This window comes from Procambarus clarkii, chromosome 67, assembly GCF_040958095.1.
Source record: "Procambarus clarkii isolate CNS0578487 chromosome 67, FALCON_Pclarkii_2.0, whole genome shotgun sequence".
Lineage (NCBI taxonomy): Eukaryota > Metazoa > Arthropoda > Malacostraca > Decapoda > Cambaridae > Procambarus > Procambarus clarkii.
Window position 1 is genome coordinate 29,872,051 of NC_091216.1, and position 16,353 is coordinate 29,888,403.

General features: G+C 36.0%; 1 protein-coding gene across 1 annotated transcript; it reads left to right on the top strand.

Moving 5' to 3' along the window:
* The first annotated feature begins 803 nt into the window (after positions 1 to 803).
* LOC123767576 (retinol dehydrogenase 12-like) lies at positions 804 to 14,996 on the top strand. Its single transcript, XM_069310605.1, has 7 exons — positions 804 to 983; positions 2,411 to 2,605; positions 5,763 to 5,951; positions 6,721 to 6,879; positions 8,531 to 8,650; positions 11,126 to 11,309; positions 13,898 to 14,996. Exons 1-7 carry the CDS (start codon positions 866 to 868, stop codon positions 14,001 to 14,003), a joined length of 1,071 nt encoding a protein of 356 aa, XP_069166706.1. The 5' UTR covers positions 804 to 865; the 3' UTR covers positions 14,004 to 14,996.
* Positions 14,997 to 16,353: the final 1,357 nt, after the last annotated feature.

A 16,353-nucleotide genomic window follows, 5' to 3' on the forward strand; every position in this document is an offset into this window, starting at 1 on the left:
CTAAATCTACGACAGACCAATAAGAGAAAATGGATAATTTAGAGAACGTGATAACGATGCTGTGTCATGATGATAGACTTAGTTGTACTCACCTAGTTGTGCTTGCGGGGGTTAAGCTTTGGCTTTTTGGTCCCACCTCTCAACTGTTAATCAACTGGTGTATAGATTCTTGAGCCTACTGGACTCTATGAAATCTACATTTGAAACTGTGTATGGAGTCAGCCTCCATCACATCACTGCCTAATGCATTAAATTTGTTAACTACTTTGATACTGAAAAAAATTATTTCTAATGTCTCTGTGGCTCATTTGGGTACTCAGTTACCACCTGTGTCCCCTTGTTTGTGTTCCACCGATGCTAAATTATTTGTTTTTGTTCATTCTGTCGATTCCCCTGATAACTTTGTAGGTGGTTATCATGTCTCCCCTTACTCTTCTGTCTTCCAGGGACGTGAGGTTTACCTTTCGTAGCCTTTCTTCGTAGCTCATACCTCTCAGTTCTGGAACTAGTCTGGTGGCATACCTTTGCATCTTCTCTAACTTTGTCTTGTAATTAACTAGTTAGTTAGTTATTAATTGTGATCACTTGAGTTATAGTGAGTTTGCCAGCTTAGTAGCCCTTTAACCATAATTTTAGCCTTCATATCTGTAAATTACATTCACAGAATCGTCCGCAGTACCTCCCTGGGGGAGATACATATATTATATAAAAGTTATATTTATCTCCCGAGTTATATGCTGAATTATATAATGTGGAAGTAAGTGTTATGCGGCTGGCAGCGCTGGAGAGGTGGTGGTGGCAGCCCTACAAGTGGTGAGGCAGACTCAGACGGGCCGCAGCCACCCACCCTGCCGGACCTACTGACATGGAGTTCCTCCGCAGCAGTTGTGATCCCCATTGGGTGTCTGTGGAGTACTTTACAACGGGCCTCGGATTCTTCTTGGAGCAAGAATTCAGTGTTCTTGTCGGGCTATGTTCCCTGAGTAAGTGACATTGGTTTAGTCAAAGTAAGGTGGTTGCTATGGGACTACTATATCAATAGTGGTGTACCCTACTATGGGGGGGGGGGGAAACATTAGGCTTATTATGGGCTTAGTAACTGAACACCAGTTGTAGTAAAAGCTGAGCAATTTGAACATTTGGTGAACTAATTTTAATTTGTGCTGCAAGCGAGCGCATTAGTGTATTTACTATTTGTATCTGCAGAATGGAGATATTATCTCTTGGACCCCGCCTTTCTAACCAATTTATTCTTCCTCTATTATTTCTACTACATCCCCAGGAAGCAGCCTGTAACAGCTGTCTAACTCCCAGGTACCTATTTTACTGCTAGGTGAACAGGGGCGTCAGGGTGAAAGAAACTACCTATTTGTTTCCATCTCCACCGGGGATCAAACCCGAGCTCTTTAGGACTATGACCTCCGAGTACTCTCCCCTCCCTCACGGCTGTAGGTAATGTTAGAGGTCATGACTACGAGATAAGGTAGATATGAGACTGGCCGGCAGTACATACCAATACTTGTAGTTTATCAATGTTTGTGTTATCTACACTTGGGGTACCTGTCTGTGGTGGTGGGGAATTGGTCTTCCTGAAGAATTCGTTTTGGTGGGGACAGGAAGCCTGTGTAAATTATACATATACTTTAGGTATGTTAATTTTAGCATATATGTTAATTATAGTTATATATATTCTATATTCTATATTATAATATATTTATAATTGTTAATTATAACATATATGTTGTAAGGTGGAACTACTGACCTTCCACAGGACCTCACAACAGTTGCCCAACTCCAGGGTACCTATTTACTGCTAGGTGACCTGAGACATTAGGTGAAAGAAATGTGCCCAAACATTTCTGTCTTGTCCGGAAATTGAACCCTGGATCTCTGATTGTGAGTCAAGGACAAGGCCAACTGTACTAAAAGACCCTATAAATAATCTATTAAATGTAGAATAACCACTTTTTGACAAAAATTAAATAATTGTTAGAGATCTTCGACTCTCTTAAGACCTTTGTCAATATCAGAATTAACAAGGGTCTGAGAGTGTTGAATGCACTCTGGCAACTACTTACTTTTTTAAATGTGGTTATTTTGCATATTATATATTTTATATATGAAATATATTATGTACTGTACAATATGCTGTATTATAATAAGCAACATAAAGGACAAGGTAATTTGAAAGGAACTAAATGGCCGTGTCCATGGAGTGTTGAAGACAAGAGCTTAATACCTCCCAGTGACAGAGGAGACTCGCGTTGTTGCCAAATATAATAGTGCTGTACAGTACTGTACTCGTACATGATAGTCGTGCACAATTTTTAATGTAAGTAATACTGTAATTATGTACTTGAGATTAGATTTTGATTTGTATACTGTACTGAATTATCATTGTTCTTTTCAGTGTGTGCTGTTGACTACTATCTGGGTAACTGCCTGACATGCATGTTATTCCATAGTACCATCATCGTACTGGTCCGCCGCATCCTGGCTGGTGGAATATGCAACTCTGTGAAACGTTTAAATGGAAAAATTATTGTGATTACCGGTTGCAATGTTGGCATTGGAAGAGAGACTGCACGTAATCTGAGCAGAAGAGGTAGGGTTTTTATTATAAAATGCTGTCTAAATAGCTATTGTAATGTATACAGTCCTCTAGCCTAGCCTGGAGCCAAGTTTATCTTGTTATAACTTTGGCTAAAAGGGTGTGGCTTGGTATGGCCCACAGGCCCAAGTATCCATTACAACCCAGTTGGTCTGGCATTTCTTACAAGAACTTGTCTAATTGTTTATTAAACATGCCAACTTTTGTTCCAGCAGTACAGTATTTCTTATATTTAGTGGGAGGATATTGAATATCCCCGAACCTCTGATGTTCATAGTGTTTTCTGCTCGTGCCTAAACAAAATGTTTCAATACTGTCCTGTCTTGTATCTTCAAAATATTAATTATGTAGAGTATTGATAGTGATAGGTAAGCCCTGTACAAGATTTTAACAGGGTTTATATAATATAGTAAAAATCTGTAAGGATGGTACGTATTAGAATACTGTACTACTGTATATATATTAAGATTTACATGATTCAAATAACATGTATTTTTAATATTGCAATAGCTAGGGATAATGTATGCAAGTCTCTTTTGACACTTTAAAGGAAAACTGTGTGTCATGATGACTGCTGAAGTAATGTGGTGACTTGCCTGCTGGTCATGATTAGATCTCTGATTATTCACAGGCGGCGCCAGATTGTATCCCAGCACAATGTTAGAACTGATGGAAAAATAAATTAAACGTTAAGATTTGAGAAGCAGTGGCAGTTGATAATGAATTGAAGATGTAGAAGGCAAGAAGAGGTGTTAGGAATAGTATAGGTTAAGAAATAGATTTTTAAGAAAATCAGTGAGCCTTGAGCAGGATCTGAACCTGTGCTCTACATACTCCCAACCAAACACCTTAGACCACTATGCTTGGCATTTTGCTTGGCAGTACCCAGAGCATAGGTTCAAATCTTTCTCATGGCTCCTACTATTTTTCTCATTAATACATCGTGTTAATGTGATTACTTTGTATGTGTAATAGACTTTCATTTATATGAAAGGGAATGATGCAGGTACAGTACTGTAAAGATGTAGCTGTGGATCCAAGATTGGACTATTCTCTGGTTACTGTACTGTGATGAATGCGCAACACTGCCTTGCTAATGGCCAAGTTTATTAAGTTTGTGGAATTAATTACGATTTATATTATTATTTTTTTAATTGCATAATATATTTGAGTGGGGCTCAATATTATATCCCTAGGTGTTGGTAAATCACACCAGGAATCTGAGACTTGTCCTGAACTACTGGGAGCCAGGACCCGAATTTTGACACGTGTTAATATTGTCAGTTAACCCTCAAATTGCATTCCTAAAATTATGTAGATATAATAATAATATTGTGTTATGTATATATGTCTTAAGACATTGCCTACTGATGTCAGGGAAAAACAAGAAATCTATCCATTTTAGGTTTATATATATATATATATATATATATATATATATATATATATATATATATATATATATATATATATATATATATATATATATGTCGTACCTAGTAGCCAGAACTCACTTTTCAGCCTACAATGCAAGGCCCGATTTGCCTAATAAGCCAAGTTTTCATGAATTAATATATTTTCTCTAATTTTTTTCTTATGAAATGATAAAGTTACCCATTTCATTATGTAAGAGGTCAATTTTTTTTTATTGGAGTTAAAATTAACGTAGATATATGACAGAACCTAACCAACCCTACCTAACCTAACCTAACCTATCTCTATAGGTTAGGTTAGGTTAGGTAGCCGAAAAAGTTAGGTTAGGTTAGGTTAGGTAGGTTAGGTAGTCGAAAAGCAATTAATTCATGAAAACTTGGCTTATTAGGCAAATCGGGCCTTGCATAGTAGGCTCAGAAGTGAGTTCTGGCTACTAGGTACGACATATATATATATATATATATATATATATATATATATATATATATATATATATATTATATATATATATATATATATATATATATATATATATATATATATATATATATATATATATATATATATATATATATATATTATATATATATATATAATATATATTATATATATATTATATATATATATTTATATATATATATTTATATATATATATTTATATATATATATTTATATATATATATTTATATATATATATTTATATATATATATATATATATATATATATATATATATATATATATATATATATATATATATATATATATATTTATATATATATATATATATTTATATATATATATATATATATATATATATATATATATATATATTTATATATATATATATATATATATATATATATATATATATATATATTTATATATATATATATATATATATATATATATATATATATATATATATATATATATATATATATATATATATATATGTCATACCTAGTAGCCAGAACTCACTTCTCAGCCTACTATGCAAGGCCCGATTTGCCTAATAAGCCAAGTTTTCCTGATTTAATATATTTTCTCTAATTTTTTTCTTGTGAAATGATAAAGCTTCCCATTTCATTATGTATGAGGTCAATTTTTTTTATTGGAGTTAAAATTAACGTAGATATATATGACCGAACTTAACCAACCCTACCTAACCTAACCTAACCTATCTTTATAGGTTAGGTTAGGTTAGGTAGCCGAAAAAGTTAGGTTAGGTTAGGTTAGGTAGTCGAAAAACAATTAATTCATGAAAACTTGGATTATTAGGCATATCGGGCCTTGCATAGTAGGCTGACAAGTACGTATATATATATATATATATATATATATATATATATATATATATATATATATATATATATAATATATATATATATATATATATATATATATATATATATATATATATATATAATATATATATATATATATAATATACATACATACATACATATATATATATATATATATATATATATATATATATATATATATATATATATATATAATATACATACATACATACATGAAGGTACATTGGGTTTGAGAGAACATAGCATTGATCTTTTTACATTCTTGTAAAGCCACTAATATGCATAGAGTTTTGGGCAGGTCCTTAATCTAACAGATAATTTTAAGTAGGTAATTTCTAGCAAAATTAAAAAAATATTTACTTAATTATTTTGTTACTGTACTTATTACAGGGGCTAAAATTATAATGGCCTGTAGAGACACGAAGACGGCAGAAAAAGTCGCTGAAGAGATACGTGATCAAACCGGTGGCGAGCTTGTGGTCATGAAACTGGACCTTGCATCCTTAAAATCTGTCCGTGCATTTGCTGCCGACCTCAGAGCCAAAGAAACAAGGATTCACATGCTGATCAATAATGCAGGTTAGTACAACATGCACATATGTTGTCTGGATTCATAAATCTATTTTAAGTATCTACTGTATGAAAAATTCTGAATCGTCTCCAGCATAGAAAATATGTAATGCATTCAATGAATGTGTCGTACTGTACAGAAAGTTCAACCTCAAAATATCACAAATTGGTGATATTTAGAAATGTTGAATATGCCAAAATTTTGAATATTGTACTCTGTAATTTTATTTTCAGCAATTTAAGGCACTATGAGGCACCATAGTAGTTCCCTCTTCCCACCTGTTCTGCCTTTTGTCAGTGTTTTACTGTATGGTGCTCTGACTTGAGAGTGAAGTAGCTTCCTCACCAGAAACCTAATAAGGTTTATAAGTGCAATACAATGCATTATACAATACAGTATATGTACTGTACAGTAAAACCTGTATTTCTTAAATGCAGTAAATAATTATAGTACTACCAAAGTAAATAACAGTAAAATTGTTAAATATGAACAGAGTATAACAATGCCAAGTTGTGTTGAATTTCTACATACATTTGAAAGTTCAGGCCTCCATTCAAAATTTTCAGGTTTTGTTCCAGTAACCAAAGTACTGTACTGTAAGGAATTTAAGAGTTTTGTTATTTTAAGGTCTGAATTTCCAACTTTTTATAGCATGAAAGATTTACTCATATTGAACTACCATACTGTACTTGTATGATCTTACTCATTGCCCCTAACCTTAAAATTATGCAAGTGATTCTAACAAAAAATTTCATTTATTTGTGATGATCTTCTCAGGTGTTATGATGTGTCCATATATGAAGACTGAAGATGGGTTTGAAATGCAGATGGGCACCAACCACCTTGGCCATTTCCTGTTGACCTGCTTACTGCTGCCCTTATTGACTCACTCTGAACCTGCTCGTATCATTAATATCAGCTCTCTTGGGCATACACGTAAGAAGTTCCATGGATAGTAATCATATATTTTCTCTAATACAGTAATTGTGGCTAAATTTGGTTGTACAAATTTATTTTGCTAAGAAAATTTATTGTCTTTTTGTGCACCATGCAATTTGCATGCAAAGTCCTCTCATCTGACATTTGAATTCAGGAGCATACCCTGGTACAGTACTGCATTCAAAAAGGAAGGAAGTCTGAATTCCTCATATGTTACTGTATATTTAATTAAATTAAAACATAAAGTTTAACTCGGTGAAGATTGCTTTAACTGAAGCTGGTCAGAGAAGAGTGTTTGTACAGAGAATTTCAGCACTTTAGATAAATGAGTTTGCTCTTAAGTTCGGCTGAGAGATGAGGGCATGGAACCCAATTAAAGTCTCCCTCCATTTTGGAGCTTGAGACTGACTTAACAGCTGCCATTTCCCCAAAGATAATGACTAATTGGCCACTTGTGGCCTGTTGCTGCCAAGGGTCTCTTTAAGATTCAAATTAAGCTGTCTGAGGAAAAATGTAAAAACTTTCTTTTCAAACAATAAGAAGAAAAAATAACTAAAAGACAATGGCTTATTAAAAGCAGTATAATATATTCTGTGCAAGGAAAGTATTTACATAAAAATATGGTAGCCAAGACAAGGTGCAATTAAATTCAAGAGTCCAAATAATGCAGGAATGTGTCAAAATCTGCATCACAAATCATTCTCAAGAACAACTGTTATGTTGACATTAACATAACATTATGTTGGCTGGCTTATGGCAGCCAGCCACCAGGTGACAATTCAATTATCAGTGTGCCAAAATCAAACTACTGTACTGTACTAATAATCATGAACCATTAGCCCCAAAATGATTCACTGCATGTAGATGCTAAAATTGATTCATGAAATGCTTCGACAACGACGTCCGCAACGGACACCAGAATAATGTTACAAAATGAATGTCATCACCATGGCAACAATGTTATCGTCCCTGCCAGTGATGTTTACACCGTTCCTAATCATGTCCTAACAAGGTACATACTTAAAACATACTTCACTAACAAAGGAGCCCAATAAGCACTCTCATTCTACAATGGTCCACTCTGGATTAGTGTGGAGTATTTTGATCTGGGTGGTGCTCTTGCTTGCTCCTTCCAGAATATTACCATCTCCGGCTTACAACAATCTTCCGTAACCAATTACAGTACAATATTTTAGTTAATATTTAGTTAATAAACTTGTCAAGTTATTATAATAACTTGACAAGTTAATATTACATATACTGTTGGTTACATTGTTCCTAGCAAGAATTATTTATTATGCAAATGAACTTCAGTTATGACAACTGTTTTTTTAAACTGCTGTCCTGAAACACAAATGACCATTAACATTTTATACCTCCTCTCAATAGTGAGATAAATGAAGAACATTACTATTAAAATATACTATGGGGTAAGCTGGTTGCAAAAACACACATGAAACTTATCATTTTGCTCTTTGATTGCTGGTGTGTTTTAATGAATTCTATATGCCAGCTTAGTAACTCAATGAAAATAGTACTGTACAGTACTTGCATAAAGAAATAATCTGACATTAACTGGTTCTTGTGTAGTCTATGTACTACATGTAAATTTAATAGCATATTTTTAATTAAGAACTTTATATTTCAGAAGGTTATATTCCATTTGATGACATGAAATATGAGAGAGGCTATGACAAAATTCAGGCATATGGAAACAGCAAACTAGCGAATGTCCTTTTCACTCGCCAACTTGCAAAGAAATTAAAAGGTAATTAATGTACATTACTACAGAACTGAGTCATTTTCTAATCATTAACTATGTAAATTATGTTCTCCATATAGTTCTTTGGCTACTAATGTTTCAATTTCATAGATATTGAAAAGTTACATATATGCACCAATGCAACCCCCTTCCTCCCTCCCTCCTCCATTTCCCGACCCATACTTTGATACTATAAAAAGACTGATACTCTATTACCAATGTACTAGTATTGTATTTTTCAAGATGTTAAAAATTAAAACTCTGGGCTTGTAGGGGGGATGGGGGGAAAAAGTAATTTACAGTAGTAACACATTAATTATAACAATAATCATAGCATAACTTAATCCAGAATCCAAAATGGAACTTATTAAATGCAACAAGTTTATTATTTATTAATCAATAATTATTGCTCCTGCAATAATTACTGAACAATTAATAACAAATCCATAGCAATTTTGCATATCTACTTGTAGTGGATTTAGGCAAAATGCCTGATAATCCCACGGTGGTTAGTTTGAAACTTCTTAATTAGAACCATGAGTGTACTTTAGAAAAATTAGATATTTCACTTCAGAGTACATTTAAGATATCTTCAGCTCTTGGGTCCAACCTTCTAGCTCAAGTTTTAAGTTCAAGCTGAGCAAGCACAATGAGGGGAGTTTGGAGCAGGAAGGTAAAAGATAGATAAGTGGAGGCGTTGGTGGAAAAGGTATGTTTGGGTGGAAAAGGCGGGGGGGGGGGGGGGGGGTGGCAAGTAACAAGGCAAACAACCATTGCTATTGTGTAAACACCCTAATAATGATGCTCTTTATCTATCAGGTGCAATAGAGCATCGAGTGTAGTAAAATGCTCCTTTTGGGCATCACCTCGGTAGCTTCCTATTCTTACCCATTTATAAATACTGTATTTTTTTGTCAATAAATGAGCTTAGGTTTGAGAGTTGTGGTCACCTTCCCTGGGGCTCGGGTGGGTAAACCTGAAACCTGGTAGTGGTGGTTAGGATTATTCAGCTTTATTTTGTTATGCAGTATGCCAAACATTGCTTAGAGGGTGGTTTTGGTGCCTCTTTGTATTTTAATGGCAATTTGCCTTGTTAATGGGTTAAACTTTGATCCTCAAGAGGGGGGGGGGGGAGACCATAATATATGCCCAACTACTGCATTCAAAGAGTAACCCTATTACAAACTTGAAAAAGTGGGTTCAGCTAGTCACCAGGAACCTGGCACACTGGAAAAGATGCAAAAACGTGCTACGAAGTGGCTTCTGGAACTGAAAACAGATTACGAAGAGTGGCTAGAAATGCTAAATATGCCAAAACTAGAAGATAGAAGAAAGAGGTGATATGATCACTGCATACAAAGTAGTAACAGAATCTACAATATTGAAAAAGAGGAATTCTTGAAACTTGCACCTTCAGGAGCAAGAGGTCATAGATTCCAGCTAAGGAAACAAATGTACCAGAAAAATATTGGGAAGCTCTTTTGCAAATAGTAATTCCCTAAGTGTAGTTGCAGGATGAGTTACGCTCGTGATGACTTATCTTCTCGGCACTCTGTCTTTTGATGCTTGGAAACTACTGACGGTTTTGGCCTCCATCATCTTTTCACTTAATTTATTCCAACCATCTAAAACTCTGTTTGCAAAAGTGAATTTGTTATATTTCTTCGGCAGCTTTGTTCAGTTAGCTTAAATTTATGAGCTCTTGTTCTTTAAGTACCAGGTCTCGGGAATTCTTCCCCTCAATTCTGTTGATTCACGGTATTACTGTATTCTGTACATAGTGATCATATCGCTCCTTTTTCTAATATCTTCTAGTTTGGTACATTTAAGACCTCAAACCTCTCCTCATAGTTCTTGTTGTTCAGTTTCAGGAGCATATCTTTGCACCTTTTTTAGTTTGCTGATGTGCGTCTTAAGATATGGGCACCATTTGTCCGCTGAATATTGAAGCTTTGGTCTCACGAAGGTCATGAACAATTGCTTTAGCATTTCACCATCCATATATTTAAAAGCCATTCTGAAATTAGAAAACATAGCATAGGCTCCTCACACAATGTGTTTTTGTGCTTCTCAGGTCGTATTTTTTTTTTTTTTTTTATGATAAATGGTTGGAAGAAGTTCAAAAGTGAGAAGGCTGTCGAGGCCAAAACTGTCGGTAGTTTCAAAGTGTCGTATGGCAGGGTAAGAAGATGGGACACCACGAGCGTAGCTCTCATCTGGTAATTACACTCAAGTACAGTAATTACACTCGCAATGTTCTGACTATGCTGGTTACATAAAATAAGGGAAGCTATCAGAGTGCTATCCAGAAAGGAGCATTTCATTACATGAAATATTAAACTTTTAAGACTTGATTATTACTAATATTCAAAACTTTAAAAATGGGAGCTCAAGTATGCTGTATTGTATAAAAATACATTTAAATACTGAAAATGTATAAAATACATTTCTTATTTTTAACTAATCATAATTATTTTACAGGAACAAACATTCAAGTATTTGCTGTCCACCCAGGAGCTGTACAGTCTAATTTAGCTCGTCATGTAGTAGAGAGGTGGTATGCTAGCAAACTAATGGCAATTATCTCGAAAAACACTGTTGAAGGCACACAGACGACACTTCATTGTGCCTTGGAGGCTATTCAGGAGGATCCTTATTATTACAGGTGTGTGTATATACATATGCTCATAATGTTAACTAGAAAATACAGTAAAATTAAGAGTTTTTCACTTTTATAATAACTAAGCCAGCAAGATTCTTAGAAATATATTGGGTACACCTTCAGGAGTTTTGAATTGATGAAGTAATAATGTCTTTGTGGAAGGAGGGGGGAGGCTGGTTTCTGCCACTCTCCCTTAAAGATAGGAGGTTGGTATAAGGAGTTAAGCATAAAGTCACCTGTGGTGCAGAGGTTAGTGTAGTTGGCACACAACTGATTGATCCACAGTTCAGTTCCTGGACAGGGCGAGATGTTTGGACACGTTTCCTTGCACCTGATGGCACTGTTCACCTATCGGTGAACAGGTACCTGTGAATTGGGCAACTTTTTGGGTGGATTCTAGGAAAAAGGTTCTTTGTTGCAACACCTGCTTAACAACCGTCAGCCAGGCCACTCAACCCTCTAGTGTACTCGCCAACTCTACTGAACCGATGTTCGTCAATGGAGACAAAAACCTGATTGTTATGTTTTAATACTTAATAATGCTTAACAGTGACTGCAGCAGCAGCTGCTTCTGCTGCTTTTGTCTTGTCTGTGAGTGGCCAGTTTGGTCAGTTTGTTTGGTTTGCTTTTTAGGCCTCCACCCTTGGTTTGGGCCCCTATGTGGCTGCAGAATGTGGAATTGCAGGCATTGTCAGACTGGAATGGGAGGAAAATAATTTCAGGGGCCACCACCCATGGGGTTTTGATAGGTTCTGAAGCTTACTTTAGATAGGGGCCGAGGATAGAGGGACCTCGTTATAAGCCTAACGTGTGTGAATACACTTTGGCTTCTTGTCCCCCGACAATGAATTGCTGTACAGTATATTGAATTATAAAATGACTAAATTTAAAAACTTCAAATGTGTGTAATCACTTTCAATTATACTCTCAAATAGCAGTTGAGCATAGTATTTTAAATATCCATCAGAATATTCTCCTGTGATTTCCTGGCACACTTATGACCTTTCAGGAACATTTTTGATAGTTCTATATGACACTGTGTGTCATATCTTAGTGACAGACACCAATATGTAACCATCAATGATACAACTTCTTCCACTCTACCAATTACCGTTGGAGTGCCACAGGGCAGCATCTTAGGACCTCTTCTATTTCTTATATATATAAACGATCTGCCTAATGTCTCTAATATTCTCAAACCTATATTGTTTGCTGACGATACTACCCTTATCTACTCAAACCTCAACCCACATACACTAAATAATGTTGTGAATAATGAATTAAAAAAAGTCCACTTATGGATGTCAACGAACAAACTAACATTAAACATCGAAAAGACTTACTACATCTTATTTGGAAACAAATCATCAAATGCAATTCAGCTACAGATAGACAACATTAACATCAGTAATAAAAATGATGGCAAGTTTCTTGGCCTATTCCTAGACAAGAGACTCAACTTCAGCACCCACATTCAACACATAACTAAGAAAGTCTCTAAGACAGTTGGCATACTCTCCAAAATCAGATATTATGTTCCTAACTCTGCTCTCCTCTCACTATATTATGCACTAATCTACCCCTATCTTAATTATGGTATCTGTGCATGGGGGTCTACCACTGCAAACCACCTTAAGCCCATCATCACACAGCAAAAATCTGCTATCAGAATAATAACTAACTCTGCTTTCAGACAACACTCAGCTCCCTTGTTTAAATCTCTAAACTTGCTAAATATTAACTCCCTCCACACATTCTCTTGTGTCAACTACATTTACAAAACCCTGTTCTTAAATGCAAACCATGCTCTGAAACTCTCCCTGGACAGATGTAATAGGACCCATTATCACCACACCAGAAATAAATATCTCTTTGATATCCCCAGGGTCAAACTTAATCTGTGTAAACACTCTATGCAAATTAAGGGACCTAGTCTATGGAACTCACTCCCTAGTGAATTGAAAAACTGTAAAACTTTTGCCTTATTTAAAAGCAAAACCAAAAAGTACCTAACTTCATCTATTTAGTTTCCTACACTGAGCTTTAATTTGCTCTGTACCTAGTGGTACCCAATCTCCTAATTTTTATGTAATATCAAACAACCTTATCATTGTGTTCATTGTTGTCTTCTTTTATGTGCTAGCCATATGCTGCATTGTGACTACCAATTTTTGTCAACTACCATTCAAGCTGTCATTGCAATCAATCTTATATTGTTTCTGCTGTATTGTGCCTACCAATTTGTTGTCAACTACCATTTTAAGCTGTCATTGCAATCAATCATAGCTACCTATGTGCTTTAATATACTGTACCTATAATTTTCTCTCATCTTTTTTTTTTTTTCATTCCATGTAATCTGTTATCATTTTTTTGTCTATAAATTTTGCAAGTATTTACCTCCTTAAAATTTTCTTAGATTAAGGACCTGCCCGAAACGCTGCGCATGCTAGTGGCTTTACAAGACTGTAATTACAAGACTGTAATGTTGTCCTTTGGACATGGGGTGACCTTACCTTAGGAAGCCACCAAATAAACCACTCAAAGGCAATTTTCACTTAACTCAATGCCTGATTTTTTTTTTCTTCAACAGTGATTGTGGTCTTGGCTATGCTAGTGCAGCAGCACGAGATGATGCAGTAGCAGAAAAGCTGTGGCATATTTCAGAAGAAATGGTTGGCCTTGCCAAAGAAGATTAAGTTTGTGGATACAGTACTACTGCTTCAGTGCTATTCCTTACAGGATGAAAAATATAACCTGTCATCCACATATGATAGTCCTTATTGCAACAAATGATTGAATGCACAAAAATGGACTGTTGCACCGAAAAAAGGCCTAATTTTGTAAAGGGCATGAGAAAGATGGCAACAGCTAAATGTAAACTTCCCTGGGCATAGAATATATTATAATAGTATATATTATGTGCCTAGGGTATAATCTATACATAGTATAGATTATTCCCTAGGCACATGTATATACAGTATTAGGAATCCTAGGCCTAATTTACATGCAAGATGACATATTAGGCCTATGATTACTTAGGCTTAATACAGGTTAAAAATTCCAGTAGTTCAAACATGTTGTACTACAGGGATGTTGTAAAATGTACTTTCTGCCAGAAAGATATCTATGCAGCTGTAATTTCAGGTTGAAAATATTAGTTTTCTTTGGTAAGGATTACCCAGCCACTTGGACTGGACGGTAGAGAGACGGTCTCGCTTCAAGCGAGTCGGCGTTCAATCCCCGACCATCCAAGTGGTTGGGCACCATTTCTTCCCCCCAGTCCCATCCCAAATGCTTATCCTGACCCCTTCCAAGTGCTATAAAGTCTTAAAGGTTTGGCACTTTCCCCTGATAGTTTAATTAAAATTAATTTGGCAAGGATTTTTTGTATATTAATGTAGGGGCACATTTTTACTAGGTTAGTAATAACAATTGTGTGCTGCCTTAAAATTGTGTGGTTCAGAGAATACATTTTTGTGGAATATTTAATAATAAAAGATGCAAAGTAATGTAAATCACATTTAAATTTTAAAGAATTTATTCTATTGTTCAACGGAATTATAGGTTACAACTTGAGTGGTAAATATAGATTGTAAGAAAGGTTACAGTAGTATATTTATTGTATTGAAGAGTTAAATCTAGTAGCAAACATGATTTAGTTATTTTGAACAAAAGCTCTTGGAAAATTATACTACTCTTGCCATGTGGAAGATACACTGTTTGTAATTTGAATTGATTAATAGTTGTAGCAGCTATTACACTATGCACTGTGTGTGTAAAATATGATTAACAACTTTTAACAACAATGATTAACAGATGATTAATACAACTCTGGACTTTCTCCAGCATCATTTTGTATTTAACGAGGTAAGAACACCTCGCTGGCATCGCATATTCCAGGGGTTGGTTTGACATGTGTTTACAATGTCCTGAATGCATTCTCAAGGTTTTAAAGACGGTTCTTATGCTGGCACATTGCACATGCCACTTATATTTGGTTCATGTGTGCGCGCAAGCGTGGAGTGAGGCGAGGGGAAGTACATGTGAGGCGAATGAGAAAGGGTGTACATGTGGAGTGAGGTAATACATGGAGGCTGGGCATGAGGTGAGATGAGTAGCAAGTGATGAACATATTGAACGTGGGAGGTGAGGTGGCCAGCGTGAGTGACCATAGAAGTAAGAGCGATAAAAGTGAATTGATATTCATGTCTGGTGTTGCTGCCTCTGATGCAACAAAGCGAGTGCGGTGGCCCGTAGGGCCATCCGTACGGCTAAACGTGAATGTTGGGCATCTTATGTCTCGACAATTACGTCCAAAACTCCTCTGGCCCAGATCTGGAAGCGTATCCGCAAGATAGCGGGTAAGTTCGTTCCTGATGTTTCACCAGTCCTTCACCTCCATGATACTCTTGTGGCGGACCCGTTGCAGGTCGCTTCCGTACTGGGTTCCCACTTTTCTTCTGTTAGCTCTGGTCTTCATCTTCCCCAATCTTTCCTTCTTCGTAAACCTGTCCTCGAGTCTCGTCCTTTTGATTTCTGCACTCGTCTTCAGCTTCCCTATAATGATCCCTTCTCTCTCTGAACTTCGTTCTGCCCTGGCCCTCTGGGGTTCTACGGCAGTGGGCTCCGATGGTATTCATTATGAGATGCTTCGCCATCTCCCTCCGTGCACGTCTCGGTATTTACCGAGTCTGTATAATCGGATCTGGGAGTCGTCGTCAGTCCCTGAGGACTGGCTCGATGCCGTTGTCCTCCCTGTTCGCAAACCGGGGTCTCTGGGTACTTCCCCCCAAGGACTTTCGCCCTATTGCCCTCACAAGTTGTCTGCAAACTTTGAACGTATGGTTAACGTTCGTCTGATGTGGTTCCTGGAACACCATCAACACCTCTCCCCTTCTCAATTTGGTTTCCGCAAGTGCCGCAGCACGACAGATGTCTTGGTAACTTGGAGGTCTATATTCGTACTGCTTTTGCTGCGAAGACCTCCTTTTTGACCTGGAAAAGGCTTACGACACCACTTGGCGGTATCATATTCTATCTCAACTT